This window comes from Nipponia nippon, unplaced genomic scaffold, assembly GCF_047370975.1.
Source record: "Nipponia nippon isolate SJK-2023a ecotype South Korea unplaced genomic scaffold, ASM4737097v1 scaffold_8, whole genome shotgun sequence".
In the NCBI taxonomy this organism is placed as follows: Eukaryota; Metazoa; Chordata; class Aves; order Pelecaniformes; family Threskiornithidae; genus Nipponia; species Nipponia nippon.
In genome coordinates this window covers 35,782,469-35,807,960 of record NW_028262402.1, presented here as the reverse complement: position 1 = coordinate 35,807,960, position 25,492 = coordinate 35,782,469, and the positions used below count along the sequence as shown (strand labels likewise).

At 37.1% G+C, this 25,492-nt stretch overlaps 1 protein-coding gene across 3 annotated transcripts in view; it reads right to left on the bottom strand.

The window, feature by feature from the left end:
* Positions 1 to 25,492, bottom strand: part of PRUNE2 (prune homolog 2 with BCH domain) — a 144,710-nt gene that overhangs the window by 52,201 nt on the left and 67,017 nt on the right. For all 3 annotated transcript variants that reach the window (XM_087741910.1, XM_087741911.1, XM_087741912.1), the window contains exons 7-9: positions 9,325 to 9,483; positions 1,776 to 8,316; positions 499 to 1,333 (exon numbers count right to left, since the gene is read on the bottom strand). In XM_087741910.1, the coding sequence (XP_087598036.1) occupies positions 499 to 1,333; positions 1,776 to 8,316; positions 9,325 to 9,483 (7,535 nt within the window). The remainder of the gene's footprint in view (positions 1 to 498; positions 1,334 to 1,775; positions 8,317 to 9,324; positions 9,484 to 25,492) is intronic.

The following is a 25,492-nucleotide window of genomic DNA, read 5'->3' as shown; positions in this document are numbered from 1 at the left end:
TCATCCTTCTCTTTCCTCTATAAGCAGCACCTTTTCCTGACCCTGGGCCTTGACTCCCTCCTATCTTCCTTCCCAGCAGTTTTGCATTCGGCAGAGATAGTGCTTCAGTCCCTCTATAATGTCATCACTGGCATTGCATCTGGACTGGCAATACCATCAGTACCTGGGTTTGGGCTGCGTTCCCTGGCCACATCTGTTTCAGATTTAAAGGTAGATTATGAAGTCTATGGGACTTCATAGAAGGAAGACGGACTTACTGCTGCAGGGAAAGGGCCTTACAAGCTTCCTGCATTGCAAAACAATCCCAATTTGACTCATATCAAGCAACCAAGAACCAAGACTTCCTTTTTACAAAGGGAAGAATATAGTGATATTTAAGTCATGTAAATATAATTAGACTTGAAAGTCCTGCCATCTATTCATAACATCGTATATGTCAATAACATTGATGATAAGTGAACAGAAGACTTTACAGGAAACAGGTTGGTTTTGCCTTACCCTGATTTTTGACTCAGTTCGCTTTCACTGTTGAGAAGCACGCTTTCCTCCTTCATTTCTTGTTCTGTTGCTATGTTATTTCCGAGTCTCTGTTGAGAATTTTCTTCCCATGCACCATCGCCACCAACCATCTGCAATGCACGTGTTCCTGTGATGCCCGAACTCTCATCCTTGGTAGTCAGGCTGTCTGAAGGAGAACAGCCCTCGTGTTCAGAAGATGTCTGAAGGGGAGTTTCTACTTGAAATTCTGCCTGAGTGTCAAGAATGAATTCCTGTGCTAAAACAGCTGCCGATTCTTTGCCAGAATGTCCAGACCCTGATTTTGGCATCTCTGACTCAGCAGAAATTTCTTCAGGTGGTATGTCACTGACTTCATTTTGGCCCAATATAATCCAGCCCTCATCTTGCCCACAGCTTTCCTGTGATCTCCTTTCATCATCATGGAGTTTTTGAGGCACAACGGAAGAACTTTTCTCTTCTAAGTGAACAGAGTCCGATTCAGTCCCACAAACAGAGTGATCTTCCCTTTCATTTGTAATGGAGATTGGCTGAAAGGTATTCAAGGAACCTGGTGAAAAGTCTTCATGAGATCCTGTTTGTTCAGCTACATTAGCTTCTTGAAATGCAAAATCACTTTCATTTCCTTCAAGGGTATTCTTCCTTAAAGGTACGTTTTCTTCCTCAGTGACAAGGATGTAATCCATCTCCAGTGAAGTTGGATCTCGGTGCATCTGCATCCTCACATCTTCCTTGCCCTCTGTACTTCTCAGTTCAGGGCTCTCAGAGGAATTTCTTGGCTTATTCTCCCTACAAAGTAGGGAGCCAGTGCCAGTTTCTAAAAAGGCAAACAGAAACTCCTTTTAGTTTTTTAATTACTATTTCAGTCACCATGATTTCTTTAAATCAGTACAGTGACATAAAGTTCTTCTCAGTTTGCTCTGCTCTGTTAATGTGTACTTGAAGTTTATAACATCATCATCATCATTGTAATTGTTAAAGATTATACATTAACACTGTAACCATTCCTACGGGAGAAATGATTCGGTATCCCATATGCTAGGCCCTGTACAAACAACAGAAATAACGTTCCTACTTCAATGTTTTAAAGCTTTAGATCTGTCTAGAAGGGTGAGGTCTTCCCACAGTAGAGTTTTGTACATCAGGAAGACACACAAACTTCAAACTTCACTCAAAGACTCATCATTCAGCAGTAATACTCCAGACACTTCCTTCTTTCTTTGTCTTATGAACTTGCTCTGGAAAGCAGGTTTTCTTACCATCAGGTGATCTTTTATCTCCACCTGGCGGTGAGTCGAGATCAGTTGTTTCTGCTTCAGATTTTCCTACCGAAATCTCAGAAGATCCTAGAGTTACTTCAGACTCAGAGAATGGAGATACTGATGTGTGATTTTCCTGAAGGCACTCTGTGGCTGTGTCAGACAACTGATCTGTAATGCTGCTGTCTTTGGTCATTAGGATGCCTTCTGCACTTTCCGAAGGAGTTGGCAGTGGTAAAGGTTTTTCCAGAGAAACACTGTCACAAAATGGCTGCTGTGACAAGAGCTCATCCTTTGCACACTGTCTGCTGCCAGAGGGTTCAGCATCAAAAGATACATAGGATGGTGGAGCACACACCTCTGGTGACTGGTCACTAGGCATTTCCTTAAACAGAGGAACATCATTTTCAGTTACGTCTTCAGATTCTTTCACTACATCATCAACCAGTTGATCATTTGAATCAGATTCATGGCCTTCATTACCAGCAGGCAGAAATGATTTGGGAAAGAATATCTGTTTATCCTTCTGTTCCCCTTCTGCTACTTCACTGCCTACTACTGCCAGTATGTTCATTCCACCACATGTGCTTGCCAGGATGTTAGTCACCGAAGTGCCCCTGATGTTATGTTCTACCCCTGTCTCAGATTCATCCAGACATTCTTCTGAGATGTCTAGCTCATCACCAGTTATTGCTGTATGGTCAATACCGGAATATTTTCCAACTTCAGCCAAGGCACTTATTTCTTTTAAGCTTTGTTCTGCCTTATCAGGTAGAGTGAAATCCATGGGAACCAAATGCATTTGGGAGGTTGCTATTTGAACTGTATCAGTTGGTGTTCTTTGGTGGCTTGCAAGAGTAAAACTTTCATGGAATGTGTCTTTCAGATCTAAGGACGTCACTTCTAAAACTTCATTGGTAATTTCAGCCGACTCAATTGGGTCAGTAACATGTTTATTTTCCAGACCATATTCTTCCAAAATTACAAATTCAGGAGGCTCCTGAGTATTAGAAGAGATTAGCTGATAGGATTCATCAGTCTTTCCCTGATCATAGTCCTGAGGGCTACCACTTTCAGACTGTGTCTCTACCTTCTGCATTACTAACTGGCACTGTGAATCAAAATCTGTCTCTTGACTCATATTTGACCATGCATGAATCAGCTGACCATCTTTGTCTTCAGGCTCCACCCCAACCTGAGAAGATGGGATAGAGGCATGCTTAGCTTCATACTCCTGGCACACATCAGGACTGCTTGATGCCTCTGAACTATTGTCTTGGTCACAGTGACTTAATATATCAGGATTTTCACCATCTGATTTCAAAGTGACATTCTGCTCAGCATTAGTCCACAGGTCAGGTTCCACTGAAAACAGCTGGTCACTTTCTTGTGTGTTATCCTGTAAAATATCTGGGATAAGTGCAGTTTGGGAAACTAATATACTCCACTTCGGACTTGACTTCTCTGTCATTTCAAAAGATAAGTCTTCTACAGCGAAAGCACCTGGCAGGGAGTTGTGCACTTCTAATTTTTCAATGGTGTCCTGCTGTTGTTCTTGAGGAATGCGACTTGCCTTTCCCTCTTTTTGTAGATCTGGTACAGTGATTTCTTGAACTGATGTATTTGGCATACCTTGTTCCTCATCTGAAAAAGGACTCTGTGGAGTCAGTTGATTTTCCTCATCTGTAGCAAACAACTGCTCTTTCAAGCCCCTTTCTTCTTTATCCAGTATGAAAGGATCAAATTGTTTGAACTGTACAGTGTCTTGATTTATTTTACTATCAGGAATATTCATAGGATGTACTAGCCTTTCATTTTCTTTTTCATCGCATTGCTGGGAGGGAGACTGATTTCCATCATTACTTGCATTACTGAAATGGGCTTCTGTTAGTTCTTCATCTTGTGAAGGTGGTCCCCGGGAGTCTTCCTTACTATTTGTTAACTGGTTTGTTGCAGAGTGACTTGGAACAGAATACTGATCTTCCACTTGCTTTTCTTCACAAGGTTGCGAATTCCACCATTCTGAACTGTCATCTGGAAAACCAAATGTTCCTACTGTGGATTTTGGATCAGTTCTTACATCAGCTTCCAATGACATACTCCACATATCTACAGTTTTTGAAGAATACTCTTCTTTATCACCAACAGCAAACCTTGGTGTAGTATCTTCATTCATCTGATACAAATATGAGTCTTCTCTGCTACCTGTTTTATCACTGATAATACTCACTTGAGCTTTTTCCTGAAATGTTTCCCAGTGATCTAAATATTCAGAAGTCTCATTACACTCCATTATAGTCAAGTCCTCCTGCAATACTTTCCCAGCTTGAATTGTTTCAGGATTTTCATTGAAGATGCCTACCTGGACCTCCTCTCCCACCTTAGTTTTTGCAACTAAATTGTCTTCATTTGCTTTATGACTTCTTGCATTGGATTGAGCATAATCCTCTCCAATTTCATATGCTTTGTGCTGTTTGTTCTCATATGTGGAATCTTCATGAATCACTTCTGGACATGCTTCCGAATTCTCTGAATCCTCATTTATGTCAGGACTTGATAAAGAAGATACAGTATCATCATCTACATGGGCATTCCAAAAATCTAAGCTTTTAGGAACTTTGTTCTGTTCGGTGCTTGTTTCAACTCCTTCTTCACATTCATTCCCAAATTCATTCCTTTTACAAGCATCTTCAAGATTTTTATTATTTTTAATATCCCATATATCCTTACTTCTTTTGTGATGACTGGCAACTGGAAGATCTCCCCACACGTTCACAGATGCATCACTTAAATCAGGACTTGTTCCACTTGAGTGTGCATAATCATTTATTGAATCACTCCACACATTATCTTCTTCCAAATAACTTTTGATCTGTATATCCTTTGAAAGACTACTCGTGGTGTTTGCCATTTCAAGGACTTCGCTTGCCTCAGGACTTGTTCCAGGAGATTGCAAATCTTCACATGGCTGTGAATTCCAAGCAGTTTGGGGAAAACTGTCATTAAGCATTACACATGGCTCTCCACAAAGATTATTAGCAGGTTCTAAATTCTCAGAGTTTTCATTTCTCCCAGAACCTATTTCATGTGAAAATGAATTTTCCACCACAGACATCTCTGTAATGTCAAGAACACTGACATATCCAGGAGAAGGACTCTTTTGAAACTCATCTATGAAAAACTTTTCATGAGTGCTGCTCAGTTCTGAGCTGTTTTTGAAAGATACTAACTCAGAATTACAAATGCCTGGATGGTTAGGAACCACTTCATGTAAGCCCTCTTTCACTTCTCCCAGTGCTTCTTGTGGTTCATTCATCAAAGGAATTGATGTGGCTAGGTGACAACCAGTCTTTCCAGAGTCATTCCAGATGCCTGAGCTTCCAAGCATTTTAGAAGAATTATTTTCATGATTATCACTACCCTTATCAGAACTTTCAGAGATACTTTCCATCTCAGGACTTGTTGCATCCTCTATCACTGTAGTCTCCTTTTCGGATTTCTCAGAAAGTAGCTGTGATGTTTCACTATAATTGTAATTTTGTGCTCTGGAGTCATCAAAAGATTCATAATTTCTGCCTTCCTCAGAAGGACTTGAAGAAGATTCTACATTATTGTGCAACAAGTCTTTCCTCTCTTCCTGACTAACAGGATTACTTTGATTCAAAAAGGTCTCATTCTCTGTGACTAACACTTCCGAACTAACACTATTCCTCATTTTTTCTGGGGAACTGTGAACTTCTGTTGTTGACCTGTTTTCTTCTGAATCTGCGTTACATGAAGATTCACTGTGCTCTTGCACTGGTTTATTACAAATGTCACTAATCATTTGCTGTCCACTTGCTTCATCTGTTCTCTTATATTCTTCTTTTCCTTCCTGAGAGATGACAATGGCATTGTCCCAGCCTTCCTCATAACCCTGCTCACTCTGTAAACTCCATGAGTTCAGTTGCTGCACTGAATGCTCACTACCCAGCTTTTCATCAACATCAGCAGTGTTTTGTGCTGCCTTCTTACTAAGTATCTCACTTCCCAAGTCACATACTTTCAGATCCAAACCATTCCCAGTGTCTGACGTTGGCGTAGATATGTCTGTGTCTTCTACAGGAACACTGCTCACTGTTTCTACATATTCAGCTGCAGTCTGTCTAGTATTTACTTCGTTCTGTGGTGGTGATAAGTCATTCACTCTTTGATTGTATACCGGTGTTATTCTTCTGTTTTCAGATATAGAAAAATTATTTTCACTGGTATGTATCTCAGTTGAAAAACATTGATTAGCTGTGTGTTCTGAATTAAGGAAAAGTTTAGCAGAGGCAGACAGAGCAGTAATTTCAGAATTTCTTTCTTGTAACTGGGTGACATTATTTAGGGGAGTGTTCCAGATGTCTGTGTTTCCAGCGCTTGAAAAAGGCATGTTTCTAGGAGATAATCGTTCCTTATTTGGTTTTTCAAGTACTTTTGGCTCAGCCAAATTTGGGGTTATCAATTTATCAATAACTGTTTCTTCATCAAAATCTTTGTCCTCATTTTCTCTTTCGTCTTCCACATCTGTAGGTGATATATATGAATCAGATGTTGAATAATTGGTGTCTGGTGGAGAAACAACTAAATCTTTACCTATGTTTGATGAACTAAGATCTGAGTGTTTATACAAGAAGGTATCCTCCCACGGCACCACTACTTCTGTTACTTCTCTTGTGATGTTTTTATCATACATATTGCAGATCTCTAGGTTTTCAAATTGTTTTGGCCTCTGTTTAGGGTCACCAAATACAGTGTTTTCCTCTGTTTGCAGCATCGCATTATTTTGCATACTGTTGAAAACAGAATTTGTATTTTCTGATTTTCCATATTCTTCTACTGAATAATATCGTTCTTTATCCCAGGCTTCTGGAGATTCCTGGATAGGTGGATTTTCAGTCTCATTGTCCACTGTGATTTCTGAAGAATCTGATAAACTAGTTTTTGATATGGCCCATTCCTCAGGAATATTCACTGATTTCTTTTCTCCATCCAGTCTGGGCATGTTCCATACATTTTCTGAGGATCTAGCAATATCTCCTGCATCAAACTTGGTCCAGACTTCATAAGAGTCTCCAGCTAGCTGACTACCTTTCCCTTCATGACTACACCATGCATCTGACATCAGAGGTGTTGGCTGACCAACCTTCCACAGGTCAGTAAAGCTCTCCGGTTCTTGTTTTGTCTCCTCTAAAGAAGCAGTCTGCAAATGCGAATGTTCACTGTTTTTCTCTTTATTCTCATGGTTCCAATTATCTTGTTTAAACTGATTATCCCACAGACCTGCTCTCATGTATTCCATTTGCTTTGGCTGTTTTTGGAGGAATACAGAATCTGAGGCTCTTCTATCAATATGTTCTCGTAGCAAGGGACTTTCTTTACAATCTTTCCATAAGACAGGGCTCTGAAATACAGATTCCTGCTCACTTGAACTCCATGTATCAGCATTTCTAGACTCTAGGTCAAAGCCATCCCACCAGCTCCCATATCTAACACGAGACTGAGAATAATTTGTGCCATCAATTTCATTAATTTTTTTTATGACATCTTGTGGGAAAAATAAAGGCTGCCCATTATCTAATGGTGAAGTTTCTACAAGACTGTTCATAGGAGTTGGTGGAATTCTTGAATCAGCAGATTTCAACATTTCTGGTGAAGAAGAGTCACCTTCAACTAAATCGATCAAACTTGAAGTTTTCTCACACATGTCTCCTGGATTCTCATCAAATTCAGCTAAATTGTCTTCCTCATTTGTTGTCATAAGTAAGTCAGTTGAATAATTTGCTGTATCATTTTCTAGCAGGTTTGCTTCATCAAGTTCTTTCTGCACAGTGAGTTGTTGTCCTTCTGATGAATCACTATTAAGGAAATAGTCATCTGCTGGGGAGCAATCAACAGAACGAGAAGATGACTCGGATGGAGCTGTAACCACAGGTGCTAGGTCAAAATTGAAAAGATCAAAGTTATCGCTGTTGTCTCTAGACTGAGGTTTTTGTTCTTCGGCTATTACTCCTTCAGGAATAGGGCTATAGGAATCAAAGCCAGGCAGAAGACTGTGATGGGAAGCAGCACCTTCTGCAACAGGGCTATCATCACTAAGGAAAACAGAACTCTCCTTGGAAGACCGGCTGCTTCTAATGGTAGCCAATCCACTGTCTGGACTCACAAGGTCTACATTAACATCAACATGGGCTTGTATAGATCCATTTAGATCTTGAGGATTTTCTAAAAAATTGGCAGAACTGGGCTGTGGTTCTACATCAGAACCATATAATTCCATAATACCAGAAGATCCTTGTGAAAGTGGAGCACTTCCAGCAACAGCTTCAGTAGAAGAAGTTCTACTGTTTGATCCCATTTCTGGTTGTCTTCTATTTATAACTTCCTTAACTACAAGAAAAATTTGATCACAGGTCACCAAAGAATTTTCTTGATGATAAATGAGAATTTGATCACATCCACATTCTAGAGGATCCAGCTCCAAACAAGGATTCTGACATTCTTCTAATTCACAGCAGATCTGTTGAAAAATAGGATGTTTCAAAAGCCATTGCAATCATGGGCATAAGGGCACATATTGACTACTTCACCTGTAACACAGCCATACCTATCTATTCCTATTAATCTATTTCTTGGCCATTTTGCTGTAATAGCCTTATTATGATCCCTAAAAATATGAAGTATTAAAATAGAAGATCAATACAAAGTATTTATTACATAATTGGTCAGAATATTTACTTGAATATTTGAATATACTTGAAACTATACCATTTGGCTTTCAAGTTCACTTTTCATTAGTAAAAGAAAATCCAATAAATGTTTAGTTGTTGCCTTAAGAAATCTGAGTAAAGTATCTAAGGGTACATGAGAAAAGTATTTCTAGAATGGGATAATAAGATTCATAAAATAAATAGAGCTATATTGACCTTGAAAGCAATAGAGTCATTTAGCCACCTGTCCTTAAAATCAGAAGTTTTTAAGACTGAGAAAAAGGTTCAAAAAATTGCCACTGAGATAATTTCTTCCATTCGGGGACAAATATAGTAAAAAAAATGGACAACACCTGGCTTTGGATAAATGAACATCCTAGTAATAATTTGGCTTCATTTCAGAGCTTAAATTCTTTAGTGATAACATACATATAGGTGAGTTCTGGTCATTACCATTTACAATGTCTTTGCTCATCCCTGATTGCCAAAGAGTCATTTGTGTAGATCACAATACCAAGTCAAAACCAGTAAAAAAAAAAAGATCATTCTGTTTTAGCTAAATTTAAAAATCATGTATCTTTCTGCATTTCTTGTAACCATACACTTTTTCTATTAGGCTGGTCTGAAATAATCATAATATCACAATCTTTCATTTTGCATCATATAAATAATGCAGCCATTTCAAACAGCTACTCAGTTACCGGCCAACTGTTGCTACTTTTTGACTCCACTTAATTATTCAACACTTTGGTATATACTACTTTAAAAAAAGTTTTTTTCAGGAAAGACATTATTTCATTCGTTTGCCAGGTACTTACTTGATTCCCTAGCTCTAAGTTTTCCGAGTATACTGCTATTTGTCGTTTTGTTTCCTTCTCATCTGACAAACAGTTGGCCAAAATGACAAGTACATCAAACCCATATTTGTCTATGAATGCTTTCAGATCACCAACGAGACTCCTGTGTAGCACGCAGTCCTGAAATATGGTAAGAAAGTAAAAGAAATGTCAGCATCTTTTCCTTGCTTTTTCCATCCAAATCTGTGGTGAAAATAGCCAGAAACGTTAATAAGTATCAGTGTCTGCAACTGGCAAAAGAACTCCATCCTATTTGTCAAAACAGCTATATGCTTAAAACAAATCAAGAACCGGTCTCACAGCACAGTAATGGACTTTTATTTCTGAAGAACACTAAAATACTAAATGTAGGTTTTGCCTTCTTGAAACTGCTGCTGAAACAGAATTTGTACTTGTTCCTGCTATTTGCTTTGTCAAGGTTGCTTAAAAGTATTGGACTACTGCTATTTCTTGAATAAAAACCCTTTTTTGTTAGAAAAATAAAAATATTTAATGAAATTTGTCATGTCAATATTTCATTTAAAATAACAGATGTTAAAATAATAGTATTGAGGTGCAAAATCAGGCACTTAAAAGGAAATTGTATGTGCTAACTTAATTTTGCAGCCCTTTATATGTATGCATTATGATATTACATGATTGCATACAATTTTATCACTGATTATTCCTTTAGATTCCTTTATTCCTGCTCTTTGAATTCTGTGCAAGTCTTCAAAACAATAACCCCCCAAAATAAGGACAGAGTAAAGCAAACTAGTTTTAAAATCTCTTTGTGTCAAAAAAATGCTTATTTTCACACACACCGCACACCAAATACACAGGAGGTAAACATTGCATTTGTCATTCCTGTTCTCATTTATACTTGGACTAGCCCAATGTTGAATATCTAGATTTTGCAACATAAACCATACATCCCTCTTTCTCACCTGGGGACATAATGCACAAAGTATAAATCTCTCTCTTCAGTCCTCAGTTCTGATAACTGCCAGTGAACAAAGACTTAGAAATTTTATTTTCTCCTTTATGTTTCTGCTATTTGTATTTGATATAATTTTTTGTCATCTTCTAGCTAATAGTTCTGATGCTGCCAAGCTACACTGGCCCTGAATAAACAGCAGTTCATCATCAACACAACACAACTGTATATGCAGATTGGCATGTTATTCCCCTGCATCTGTCTCCTACCTGATAAATTACTGTTTTGGTTACATATATACAAATACTATTTATTAATCTACTCAAATGTGTCCACAAAATGCATCTCCCTCCCTGTAAGTTAAACTTAAAACAAAAAAAATCTGTTTGTCAAATGCTTTGGAAGTAGATTCTTTTCCTAGATTAGAGATGAAGTTCCACTTTGATGCTCGCATAGCTCCTAAAAATGAGTTTTATGTAAAATTAACACAGAGTAATGCACAAAAAAAAGTCAGCTGTCAGTTTACTGGTGGACATTCAGATACGAAATCTGAATGGGGTTTATGGTGAGGAATTATGGCCAATAAGATTTGAACATCCAAACCAGTAACATTTTTTCGAAGACTCAAGTATTGGGTATGTTAGAACCTTCAGCCTTCAAGCCCTGTGATGCTTTATCTTTTATATTGCTTGTATCAGCTGAAAATGCAAGGAATTAGAAATTTTCTGTTAAAAATCACATGACTGATCTGGAAGCCTCATGAAAGTGACATTGACTGAGATAATATCTGCCATCATCTCAGCCCATATTTGGCATTCACAAAGTGGTAGGTTGGGGAGTGCCAAAAATCCTGTTTTCTGCAGTATTTTGAGGGAGGAACCTCTTAACCTGCCTACATGGCAAAGGAAAACTCCCCTGTCACAACCATGGCCAACTGGAGAGTTAATGTGTGCATGCAGGGTCATAGGAGGTATATTTCTAGAGTTTAAGGCCAAGGACCACTAGGGCATCATAGAGCAAAACTACGAATAGAATAGAAGAAGATACAACATTCACATGCTAGCAGCTATTTGTTGGTGGGAGAGGTTACCACAGCGAGGGTGTGGCACTAAATGCCATACAATGAAAGGTCAGTTCTACCAATCAGAGCAGGAACTAAAGATGTAAATGGCCACGGTAAAGCCCCTGAAGGTGCTAAAATCCGAATTTGCCTTGTGCCCTGTATTTTGCTAACTTACGTCATACGATCAAGAGCAACCCTGAAGAACTGATATTGCAGCAGGTGATCTAGTAGCCTGCTGTTGTAAGTGGGGCAGTTGCCAAGTATGTATCCCTGGTGGAGCAATTGGACTGGAGAGCTTCACATTGGGTCACATTAATATAAACAATAATGGATCTGTACTACTGACGTAATTACTTTATCCAGCTAACTTGAGGTTCTCTCCATTGCTTCCATGCTCTCAAACTTACTCTCATTCAGACCATGTATTTTTTATTCTTGAGGTTCTCAGCATGTTGATGACTGAGAGAAGCACAAAGATTAACTCTGAGCAGGCTACCTGTCCCTTTCCATTGGGTACAAGATGCAGAAGGAGAACAGTTACGTACTACATGGTTTTTTTCTGTGTTTCATATCCAGCTTGGCCTTTGGGCTGTGTTGGGCACAGAATAAACTTGGCCAGCTAACTATACCAGAGAAGTCTGCAGGCAGCATCCACTTGGTACTAGCAGTTACGTCATCTGTGTGTCCTTACCTTTATCTAAAAGTGCAGCAACCCCCTCAGGGTTCCCACCACCTAAAGGGATGTAGGATTGTCTATAGTGTTTTCTCCTTATGTTAGCTCTAATAAACAGCGTTTTGAAAGATACCTCAGAGAGTTTGTGTGTTTTTCTTACTGGGATCATAATGGACGCGTGCCACCTGGTGCAAAACACAATGAGCTGATGAGAGACTGCTCAGAGCAGCATGGGAATGGGTTTAGGTGTGCCAGCACCATACATCACATTGAAAGAAAACATCTTTAAAGAAAACATGCAAATTATTTGAGGATTTAAAAGTGCAAGAGGGCAAGAGATGTTTTACAGTGATATCCAATCAACAATAATACTGAGGAAGTCATTAAGGCATGTTAGAATACAGTCCAAGTCAAGCAAAACGATGCTGACCACATCACATTTATTACTTTACCCCATAGCCTGTCAGTGAGAAAACTTTCTGACAAAAAAGTCATTATTCAGCAAAGGTATAAAGCCCAAGACCCTATTCCTTCTGTGGCATGAGGAATAAGACACAAGCTTCTCACATTACTATAACTAAGCAACAATTAATATTCAAATAATACCTGACAACATAAGTTACTCAATTTTCCCATAAACAGCCATTTTAATAATCAACAATAACTGTTTCTTATAAGTTGTCACTTCACTAAGTGCATCCAGAAATGAAACACATGGCAAAGAGACCTTGTTAAAAGAATAGGTCAAAGAGTACATTTGCTGGAAAATGCTGTTGACTAAGCTATTGAATAAACGCAAAGTAAGATTACATGTGTTACAGCATCATGACTCTACCTCATCCATTTTTTTGGTTGGCTGGACTATTAATCAAAACATAAAATTAATTTTAAAATAAGCAAAGGTCATTTTATTAATGTTAATAAATACTATTACTTTAACTAATAATTTTTTCTAAAATTTAGTTTAATTCCACCCCTCCCCCCAAACATCCATAAAGTTTACTCTTTTAAAGTAGTAATTTTTAAGTAGTAAAAAGTAGTACTTTTTTTTAAAAGTAGCAGTACTTTTTTTAAAAAAAAAGTAGTAAAAAAAGTAGTACTCTTTTTAAGTAGTAAACAACACAATTCAGATACTCCCTCCACAAGCCTTCAAACATTCAAATAAATAAAGACAGTTGCAAACAAGAAACTCTTATAAATTGCCAAAGACTATATATTGAGAGATATAGTAGACATATGGACTCTTCCACAAATTTGCTAACCTAAGTAAACAACCAGAATATTGCATGTATGGTAAATGCTAACAGAAAATAAAACATTTCCTTCAGAAATTAAAAAAAAGCTAATGATTTCAACGGTTAAGCTGCTACACCCGGAATTAATTACAAGCACTGTAAAATATGCTGTTGATGAATTAGTATAGTAGGAAATACACTGACATACAGTCAAACCATGACAAAGGTCAGTCAGCTATTCGTTCTTATACTACTTTTCCTTACTTTATTATCATGTGCTGGCTTAAATATTAATTAATATTTGCATAGTGTACAGCAGGTAAACAGCATATGTAAACATTATTAGTTGTCGTAATGCCCTCTAAGTAACCTATAATAAAAAAAAAATGGACTGTAAGTATACTTGAAATGTAATATACTTGAAATAAATAGAATCTAATATATTTATATATTTACATATATTTTGCAAATGCTGTTAACTATGCAAATGCATGGATAATGGAGAGATTTAGTGTCTTAGCATTTATGATAAAATTGTGCATTTGTTTTCTCTAATGCATATAAATAATTTATACAATGCTACAACATAACAATATAGTCAACATTCTAAAATGACAATTTTTTTTTATCATCCGGGTAAACAGAATGAGAAAGTTTAAGAAATCCACAGACTTTTAAAGGATTTTTGAATGTGACCTGTTTAGTTATTATGTATTTCTGTTGAGAAATATCATTTTATGTAGGCTGTATATTGTTGTGAAACTTCTTTCTCTGAAACTCAATTTTCTTATAGGAATCTCTCTTTTAATTGAATAGTTAACATGACTACAAACATGGACAATCCTTTAAAAGAAGCAAAATCTCCAAGAAATATCCAAAGAGAATTTCTAACTTCTCCGTCTCTAGCAACACTTCCTGATCCACGAAGCTAACAGTCAATTGCCCAAGTGATCACTGTAAATGTACATTACACACACTTCTGATTCTTCTAAGCTAACTGTGTCAATATTAACCTGACCAAATTAAGAACAAACTGTCTCTTTTGTTCTTTATACTCCTCACATGGAGAGCACAATATGGCTTTTGTCAGAGGTGCTCCATCATTTTGGCTCAAGGAAACTGTCAGTACAGTTTGGGATTCGTTATTCATGGGCAGATACCCTGATGGGTCTAATGAAGCCTTTCTGCTGACAACTCATTTGCTAAAAATACCCAACCATCACAAAATATAAATGAGGAATATCACTGTATCCCATTACAATTTTCACAACCAAAGCAATTATCACAATACAGAAGTCAATACGTACTGCTTCACAGTCTATTCTCTTAATATTTCATGGTCAGTACTTTTGCATTCCAGTTTATTTCCATGTGATCACTGATAAAACTTTATGACATACTTAAATTGCAATATAATAGGGTAAACACCAATGTTATAGCACACATGCAGAGCTAACAGTCTGTGTGCCATTTGTTGTAAATCCAGCTAATTACTAGAAGCCCCCCTCCTTTAAAAAAAAAAAAAAAAGGGCAAAAAAGCAGAAAAAGACTCAGTTTTTTATAAAAGTTTTCAGGTAGGTTCACTAAAAAAATGGAAAAAACAGTATAAACAGCACCATGTTTTTAAGACTCCAGAAACACGGACAAGTATATTCACTATTTTACCTCTTTTTTGTATCAACACCTCTGGTGAAAATGCTCTATACAAAATTCACCATCTTTTCTATAAGGAAAGACTGTGTTTTTCTGTTGTGCATTTCAATCTATCAAATAGCAGCTCTGCTGTACTGACAGTTATCAGTCTTCTGAAAAGAACAAAAATAGCAGCTAATTCTGCTTTCTTTGTGTTGTTGTGTAAAGTTTCCAAAGAGAAATAGGTCCTAAATTGAAGAGCGAGAGAACAGGCATCTGAGAGCTTGTGCTGCCCTGCTCTACAGAGACCCCAGTCACCCCTTATGTTTAACTTTAGGCATCCCGAGCTTAACTTAGAAGGAAATTTAAACAGGAAATTCTGTAGCATTGTGAAACACTGCATGTAGAATAAAGTGATGAATGCCTGTTTAGCACTGATCTCAATCCCCTTACTATAGGTGATGGCTGTGTTTCTACAGTCTATTATTTTCATTAAATGCAGAATAAGTAAAAAAAAATAAAGCAAAGAAGAAGGATTAATCTATATTAAAAGAAATTATCATGCTTTGCTCAGTGAAAGTGTGTTTAGCCAGTTTCACACTGGAAACAGTGCCTTTTCTACAGCACTGGTACATTTTGTGATAGTGTGTCTTAATAATGATCCACTCTTTATGAACTGAGATTACAGCTAAACAAGTTTTACTTGCACTTGACACAAGTACAAATTCTGTGTATTCAAGTTCAGGCTTGTCCATTTTAATCTGTGTTTAACTAGAACTTATAGAGATGTCCATGTTTTATATGTATTTAGGACAGCACATGATTTTCAGGAAAGACTGGAAAGTCTTGATTCATTCATAAAATTAAAAAAAAAAAAAAATAGTTGCTCAGGTGAACAGCCAAACTTCAGTTCCATTATTCCACATTTTCAGAGCTAGCTGAGACAGCTTTGAATTTAGCAGCTGGGGTACAGCATCTCCATGTATCTTAGGAGACATTATGATATCCATGTGACATAAGAATATCATAATGGCCCATTTGGCTTAGAACAGTCTTCCTCCAGATGGAATACCTGCCTTCAGCAGCCATCACTGCCACCCACCTGAAGCAACACAAATTCTTATCTATAAGCAAGGCGGCCTCCCTGACTACTGAGGTGTACAACTGACTGCCTGAAATACAACAGTAAAAAACGCTTCCTGGTGTCGGTGGGGTCTGTGCACATACACTCAAAGAATGTAATAGATCAGAAGGGCTGGAGATGAAGTCCCGTTAAGGCACTGCCACTACTGCATGAGATAAACATTAAGCACGTAGCCTAAAGACAAAAACAAACATAGGTAATGGTGTGCATACTGTTGTGGTGTGCACTGGAACAACATGATAATATTAGATGGCTGTGACCACAAAATCTAGAAGAAAAAATGTTTCACAGCAGCACAGGAATCAAAGAAAGGATGTACATCATCTAGTCTAGTGAGATAAAGGCAAAAGTGCTTATTTATTTCCATCTTCAAGGGAAGAAATTCAAAGCGCTTGTAATTTGTCTCATTGTTAATGGATGTTTTCTGTAGAAAGAAACTCGTGACTGATAAAGCTGACATTTTACAGCATTTTTGGCAGTTGAAGGATAAGTAGTTTGGAGTTGTTAAAAATACAAAATACGGCAAAACATATAGATGTGGTTTTCAAGTTTAAAGGCTTAAATGCCACCTCCCTTTTCAAGCGTGTCTTTAAAACTCTGCCTCTGTAAAATAAAGGGACAAACAAGAAATCTTGCAATGCTAACAGTACAACTTTTGCTGCAAGTAGGAAACTACAGGGAAATGTCCTTGCACTATGTTAAAATGTGCTCCCTCCAGGTCATTTTAAAGGCTGAAGTAAGTATGTACATACTTTTCCGCAGCAAACTGCATGGAAAGGAAAGTCTTTTATTTTTAAACCACAGGTATGAGTATCCAAAGCCTAAAAGCAAAGGAATCCAGGGACCTGCTTATGCACCACATTTATGAGCCAATATCACCTGTACAAAATATGCCCAAAATATGTACAAAATGGAAAGGAAAAATCTCCATACTAAAGTGTATCTAACACATTATTTACCTGAGAAACTCAGAGGAGAAAAAGAACCACTATTTTTGTGTCTTACTAATCAATACACCATGTGGACATAGCATATGATACACTTTTTTATTCTCCTTTATATTATTCTGCTTTCTGATCCTAGGTTAAGAACTTCCATCTGATTTTTCCATAACTTGTAAATCAATTAAAAAATACTGAAAAAGACACAACCTACCACTTCAGTTACAAGGTTCATTTAATCACACACAATATTTGATTTCACTGTTGACTGATTAGCAAGTGGTAACAAGCAAAAGGCTGACTTGACAGAGTGATGAATTAAAACATAAGAAACATCACAACCATATATATACTGACCAGGAGCTGTCTATTTTAGCCAGCTAAGTCTCAGGTGTAAGTTTATATGTAATAATTCATACCTTACAAAATAATTCCCATGCAAACATGGTTACGCAAAAACACATTTCTGGCTGTCAAGAAAATTTCTGGCAAAATTAATCAACCATTCATCCATTCAGGCTCTTTGCATACCCTTTTGTCAAAGAGGGAATACTAAGAGATTTCTTTCCTCTTCCACACACTCATTGCAATGGTTTGTAGAATCCATCAAGCCCAAGTTGATTTATTGAACTGTCTCTTAGCTCAGCAGTATAACTATAGCAAATGAACTGGTAACTTCTCAAAAAACAGCAGTGATTCGACAATATCTGGTTTATTTAATTCCTTCTAACTTCGGATTAGCAATTTCTTAAAGGCATTGACTTGCATTCTTTAGAAGTTCTATCTGCAATTTTACTCCGGCATGTTTTGTTTCCTTTTTTTTTTTTTTTGCTATTTTGACATTTGACAAAGGCATTTTTGATTTACAACTGATGCTAGAATCTACCTAAATCTTCACATCTTCACACTAGCTAGTATGCTTCTATTGCTAGTCAGGAGAGCTTTCAAATTGCCATGTGCTTTTATGTGAGCCATCTTATTCATTATTCTATGAATACAGAAAAATAATTACCCACTTAAAGTCCTCACCTATTTCTTTAATTACATAGACAACTTTGCATGCATATTCAACTATTTTTGTATTTATCTAATCCCATCACTAGTAATGAGAATTGTTATAAAAAGTAGTTAAGGCACAAAAAACAGAGATATGCCAAGCCATTTGAAACACTGTTTAAACATGGATTTTATTGCTAAGCATCGTCCATTGAACCCCATGGAGCACATTTATCACTCACCAGCTTTGCATTTTTCTTCATAAAGATATATGACCTTTGCCTATTAGATTTCATTAGCAGGGCACCATACAAGGCTCCTCTGCAGATGACAGGATAGAAAGCTAAACAACCTCGCCTGAAGGATTTGTGAGAACAAGCCCATCTTCAATCTTTGTCCCTGGGAGGCACTTCTAACACCTGCCAACCACAGCACTATCATCAGAAAAACATTTAGAGATTTATCTTCAGGCTGGTGATTATAAGAGATAATTTGTTTGGAGTATGGATAAAGTTGGTCTAGCATAAACAAACTACAAGCTCAAATTATACGACGAACCTCATTAACTATTGATTTAACCACTGCAAATCCATGAACAAATGTTGTATTAAAATGTTAATTCTTCCTGAAGATATAATCAAGGAAAAAACCAAAATGCCAAGACAGGATGGTGAGCTATTCTTATGTGCACTTTTAATGCTTGCAGTTTAAATTGGAAATGGAGACTTGCTTCATCATAACAATGACAACAGTGTACTATTGCCATTTTCCCCATAAAAACGTAGTTTTGTCTGGCAAAAAGTGCTGTATCTCTTTAGTTGCTGTCACTATAGAGGGATGAAACAGTGCTTTCTCTCCTGTTTTTAGGAAGACTTTTTTCGTTTGGAGACAGCAAGACTAGATGTGCCATTAAAAACACTTTCAATAGCAAGAAGATAGCAATATGGTAAATGGATACCATCACAGGCGGACAGTCTGAAAAATTATATATACATTTATACCTTCTATATTATATATATCACACATATCCTCTGTGCCTGTAACAGGAAATAACTTTCTCCTCATTTTTGAAAATTACTTTCACTCAAGCTAATAAATCATCAGCGTTCAGCCAAGAGCATATTTAGAAATAATGTAGCTGAGTTAGTCCTGAAGGCTTTTTGTTTTTTTGGATACAGTGGAAGCCAACCCTGTCCCCTCTTTGCTAAAGGAAAGAAAAATGCTGCCAGACTTCCTATTGCAGCCCAAAGAGAGCAGCCAGTGAACATCTCCACCTGATGTCGTTGGGATATGGCCTACCATAGTTCCATTGCACCATGTCTCCAGCAGCATCCCTGTTCCTTAATACCACTGTGCTGACGGGGAAAACTCATTTGTGTATAGGAAGTAGAAGGAAACCTGCAGTTCTTCCTCCAGTGTGGCACTCTAAACAAATCATTCAGTGTGACTTGTACTTAATAAAAACCAGTGTTTTAACACTAATATAGACTGTAAAACCAGCAAAAATCTTTTCGATGGAACTCACAAACATGCAGCTAAAGCAGTCAAAAGAAGGATAAGAAACTTTGAAAATATTTTGTGGGATGACATTATCTCTCAGCATTAATTCCTTCTAAAAGGAATGGCATTTAATGTGAAATGATTTGTTCATCAGTTAAACAACAAAAAACAACAACAAAGAACCCCACAACAACAACAAAAGCTGCTGGGTAATACTGTCTTTCAATCTGCGTGTTCCTCACACAGAAATGCAGCCATGCAGATGCACTCACACTTTTCTGTTTTCTGGTTCAGTTACCAAAATTTTTAGTAATTTATAATCCCTTTAATCTCTTTAAGTTGCTTAAAGGTTAAATGGCAATTATAAATCCCAAGTTGCTGACTTTTTTATCTTTTTTTCCCCCCATCACATTTACTTTGCTAATTTATATAAGCATCTCACAATCTCACTACAGGAATAAACCACAGTTACTTAATTCTTAAAGCTATATTTCACTCTATTTACATAGATGGGCAAATGATTTTGCAAGATAATTGATCTAGAATAAAAAAAATGGACCACTCTTATTGATACAGGCCCATCAGGCATCCAGATTTGTGCAGGATCCAAACCTCTTTTCCCTATTAAAAATCTTGCTTCAAAAATGATCAGCTGAAAATAAATCAAAAGGACCATTTGTGCAGAATTCAGATATGTCACCTTTAATATATTCTAAGTTGTTAAAATGTCAGTTTTGGATTGTTTCGTCAAATTTTAGTAATCGGTGAAGCCTTCTGTTGCATCTAGCTACCTCTTTTTCTGCCTTTCTAAAGGAGCTGTTTTGTTTCGTCTCTTGGTCTTTTGATTGCAAACCATTTTTCTCAGAAACTGTACTTCTTCCATTCATTCTCGACTCCAAAATATTATTTTGTCCTACAAGTTTTCTTCCTCCTGTGCTGCAAATTACTTACATTATTTTTTCCTTTCCCTATTACCTGTCATGAACTCTCTGTTACCATTTCCAATTTCTCATTCTCCTTCCTATTGCAACTGAATTCTCAGCAAGAACCACTGATGCCACTTTAAGAATTTAGTTTTAGCTTTTTATAGTTTTTTCCTATTGCCTCAAATCTGTCTAATTGCAAGTACAGTTTCCTGTTGAGGCAAAATGTTCTTCGATTGTACCTCAGTCTTTATTATACTTTTATCTTTTGGTTCACAATAAATGTTTTCCTTTCAGCAGCACAGATCCATGGCTTTGAAATGCCCCACTCTAAATGGGGTCTCTGCATATTAAAAAATACAAATAGTAATTATTACCTTTAGGTGTTCATTCTGGAAGCCCGAATGAATAGGCCAATTCAGAATCACATGAACAAGAAGTTAATGGAAAGCCTCTCGCTGACTTCAAAGGATTTGGCACATGCCAGTAATGTAAATGTAAGTATTCTTCCAATCAGTTCCCTGCACAGACAATATTCATGCTATTTCTCAGGCACTCAAGTTTAGCAAAATGCCCTTCCAGGGAGTAAAAGTTCTCGGCTAAGTATGTAAAAATCTTAGAAATGCATTTTGAATTATTTTGATTAAGTCAGTTTGGCACGGTATGCTAAATCACTGGCACCTTGCTTGGCCGCCCATGCTGCCTTGTCGATATGGAGCAACCCTCATCTGGAATACAACTGGAGACAAAAGAGTAATTAATTTTCCATTCATTCAGTTCATCTCTGTTGAGGAAGCTGAACATCTTCCTCCAAGACACACAAACAAAGAGGGATCAATGTGTTTTCAGTAGAACTGGCTTTAGCCTCATCTGCCATGGCTGTTTCTGAACAGGGAATTGGACAGAAATCATCAAATACTGTGTACTGAACTTTGCCACCAAAAAAATCCCAGTCTTCTTACAAATAAGAGTAGCAATTCAGTTTCTTATAATTCACTTAAGTTTTCCTAAGGATTCTTCTAATAAGCACTTAGAGTTATGCAAGCAAAATGCCTTTAGCAACTCATTTGTTAAACAGTCAGTTCCTTCAGAAGAGATAAAAGGAGTCATTACCAACATAAGCAAAAACAGGATAAAACAAAGTTCTTTGCAGATGCCTGTCAGGGGACACACACTTGGTTACACAGGGCAGAAGTTTAGCTGTGGCACCCTTGTCTCTGTTTTACATTTACAGTAGTTAACACAGCCAGTTTTACTATCGAGATGGTTCAAGTTTCTGAGAACAAAATATAAGCTGTGTGTAAGGCAGATTTTGGATGACAACTGGCAGGATCGAGTTCACCAGCATACGTGCTTTATTCAGGTTGTATGCTTCAGAAAGTTGTGCTTTGCTCTCTCCCTAGACAAGTAGAAGTGAAAAATGAGATGCAAAGCAAGACAGTACCCTAAATCCAACTAGGAGTTAATCACTCTGAGGCACAGGACCACTTCTCTGCTGACACTGGCATGTAAATCTAGTTTAACAACCACTGGCCCTCAGGGCCCAATGCAGCTGGAATACATTTAATACAGTTCTAATTTTACTTGATACTTACATGGAACCCTCAAAGTTTAAAAGCAATTATGACTAAGAGTGTGTAAAAAGAAAAAAAAAATCTTTTTTTTTTTTTTGCTAAAGTACAAGAATACAGGGATTTTGTTGGGGTTGGTAAACAAAAAAGTGCTCTAAGTTTTAACATTACAGGAAGAGTGGCATGCAAAATCATTGTTTTCCAATATGTTTGGCAGCCAGACCAATTAGTTTCCAAAAACTTTTTTTGGTGCTGATCATGTTAGGTCGGTACTGCCTCTGCAGCTTAACGCAAGTTTAAAACGGGCTTTACCAACCGTTGGCAATTCCACCCTGTGAGCTAGTGACTCCAGCTAGCACAACTGATTCTCCTCATGCCATTACAGCTTTCTTCCAAGCACTTAAATCTTGAGCCAAGCCTAATCTGTCAGGCAAATTGTATAGTAAAAGTGTTGATAAAGTAAATAAATATATTTAAGTATAAACTCAATAAATGACAAACTAAAAAATTAACAACAAAATAAATATATAGCAAGTTAACAGCACATATTTGAGTTTGCCACAGGCATGCCATGCATAGCTGTAATGCCTTAAAAAACATTTGTATACCCTCTGCTTCATTAATGCAGTCATGCATTGTCACTGAAGCATCCCTCTAACAGAGTAAGGAAAGAAACGAGTACTTCTCAACAATGTCAAAGCATAATTTCATCTAAGAAAGCAAGCAGCTTATTTACTAAATTTTGTACTGCTACCCATTGAATTCACTGTAGCCTGTTGACAATTTGAGGTTTCAAAGCTAAGGTTTTGAAAACAATTCTTTAAATGTTGAATTTGTGTTATCTGAGCATTGAAGTAAATGAAGTAAAGATAGGGTGGTAGGGTGGTCAAACTGCTAATACACTTACAGATAAAATGTACTTAAAATATATTAAATTCTTACCAAATTCATGGAACTGAAGTAATTCATGGAAGTAAAAAATATGTGTATGAGCACCTTGTTAATTACGCCCATAGTTAAGGTTTTCTATCCTGCTGGCTCATTTTTAGAATGCTCTCATTTCAACCTCTGTGAAATTGATGTCTTTAAATTCAGGGCTTCATTTATTTTCTGAAAATATTATTAAAAATGTTAACATGTAAATGAGAAAGCTGGGGCTCCAAATAGCATCCTGTCTTCTTTCAAACTATGAAAAAAATCCATATGGAATGACATGAGGGCTTTACCTCCGCTACACTGTGCATTGCAAAACCATCTATTGACGAGTGCTAGAGAGAGGCATATAGTGGAATGCATAATATATTCTCACAACCATGCAGTAGCTGATAAGTATTAAAGTAAAGGCACTTTTAACAACTTGCATGTTAAATGGTGCAACTACTATATTGATCTAGTTTTAGCCTCTGGCAACTCTGTTAAGACACCAGAATAAACAGCAGTGTCATAGACCTACAGCTCTTTTGATGAAGATACTTGTATCTAATCCTTAACAAAAAGAAAATTTTAAACCCCAAATCTGCAAAAGAAAATAAGACAGAATGGTCCAGAGCTAGAAAGACATAAAGGCACTGACTTATCTCTCTTTACACTAAAGCACGAACTCTTCTATTCCTCCCTCTTACAAAAGGAACTGGCCATGGCTCTGCTGTATACTTCAGCAGAACAACATTCTTACATACAAGGTGTATTTCCACTAGGAAGGAGAAGAGTGATGAGAGGAAATAGTAGAAGACATGGCATCCTTTACCAGTCCTTTTAGCAAAAAGGTGCTTGCAGATATCAGAGAGGAGAAAGAGGATATGGCAAAGAAACTGACAACAGGTAGAAGGAGAGGGGGGAAAAAAGGGTATCCATAAAACTGGCATGTGAGTTTATACCAGAATAATACTTATAAAGAATTCTCTGTTATGCTGAGTACATTGACTAAAACATTGAAAAACACAAGGTACAGAAAGCAACAGGAAACAAAGTATATACAATAACACGCATTACATCATGTGAGTATGAGCATTACAAAGAAAGGGAGCAGACAAGAAGTCTTGATAAAAAGACATTTAAATCTGATTGCTCTATCAAGCTTTAGCCTTTTATTCTTGTTCACCCACCAGATGGTGCCCTTGCAGCATCCATGAACAATCCAAGTGCATCCCTACCTCTCTCTACAGACACAGGCACAGACACATTTCACTCCGTGGTTTTTCATACCTGTTTCTGAAGGCACGGTTTAGATATAACACTGATGCTTGAACTGTTCTTAAAAGAGGATAGTTTTCAGATACTTCTTGGCATACAGATTTTTCAAAATCTCATTAGAAGCCTGACTAATTTTGTAGCAGCATGATCTACAGGCCATGTCTACCCCTATGGCAGCTGGTATCCACTGTGGTATGTGGATCTGTGAGCAGGAGGGGAATGACAGTTTGGCAGCAATTAGGATTGCGCACAAACTCTTAGAAAACACTGGAGATTTATTTTGTTGCCTGAAACATGTTTTTTTTAACCTGGAAATACTTCATCTCTGCAGAGCTGTGTATTTCTCCCACAGTGATCAAGAAAGCTTTGCAGCTGTTCAGGTTAATGTGTTCCTGTTTGTCCGCTGACATTTAAACTGGAGGATACACAGCATTCTTCAAAGCTTGATTGGCACATGGAAGTAAAACGTGTAATCAGTGTTAATCTCCTAGTCTATTACTACTGTCTTTCATAATCTACATATATTTTACAAAATTCTTTAGAAAGAAATGCTATCAGAGCAAATGATGCATCAAATTCAAACAGGCCATCAAGATTGCTAATGGATTTTAATAGCAGCTATTACAGCATAATGGTATTTTCCCAACAGCTGTTTGTTTATAAAATTTTCAGTTTACAAGACCTTTATGTCCAATCCCAGGAGACATCCCTCAATTCATTTATAATCATTTGGTTCAACCTACACATAAATGCTGCCTTATTCACATTGGGTGTTTTTGTATGTGTGTGTAAGACATGAGCGACTTACACAGCAATGAAAATGATGGGGAACCTTACAAGCTAAACTAATGAGTATGTATCTTTTAACTTTAACAGCAAATAAGTGGTTTACATGTTTCTTCTCTCTTCCTACTCTTGAATAGCTCATTGAAACTAAGAAACCGCTGCCTGGATTATATCCTGTTTTATGTCTCAAACTGACATATGATTATTTGTTTAGGTCCATGTAGCTATACATGTTTAAGACTTTGAAACACAGTGCTAGATGTCACAAGGGCATAACCGGGACAACTGGCCAGCAGACAATGGCACAATGTGGCCTGCAGAAGTGGTGGAGAAACATTTGATGAAAAAAGATCTTTACAGGCTTCCGAAGTTTGATCTGAGCTGGAAGACCCACCAGAGACAAAAAACAAAAAAAGCATGACTTTTTCCCAGTTTGGGGTTTGTTTTGGCTTTTTTTTTTTTTTTAAATGTATAATCAAATATTTTTGGATACCTATTAGACCCCAAATCAGGAAGAAATAGAAAACTGGGACCTTGGTATGCTTTTTTCATTGAG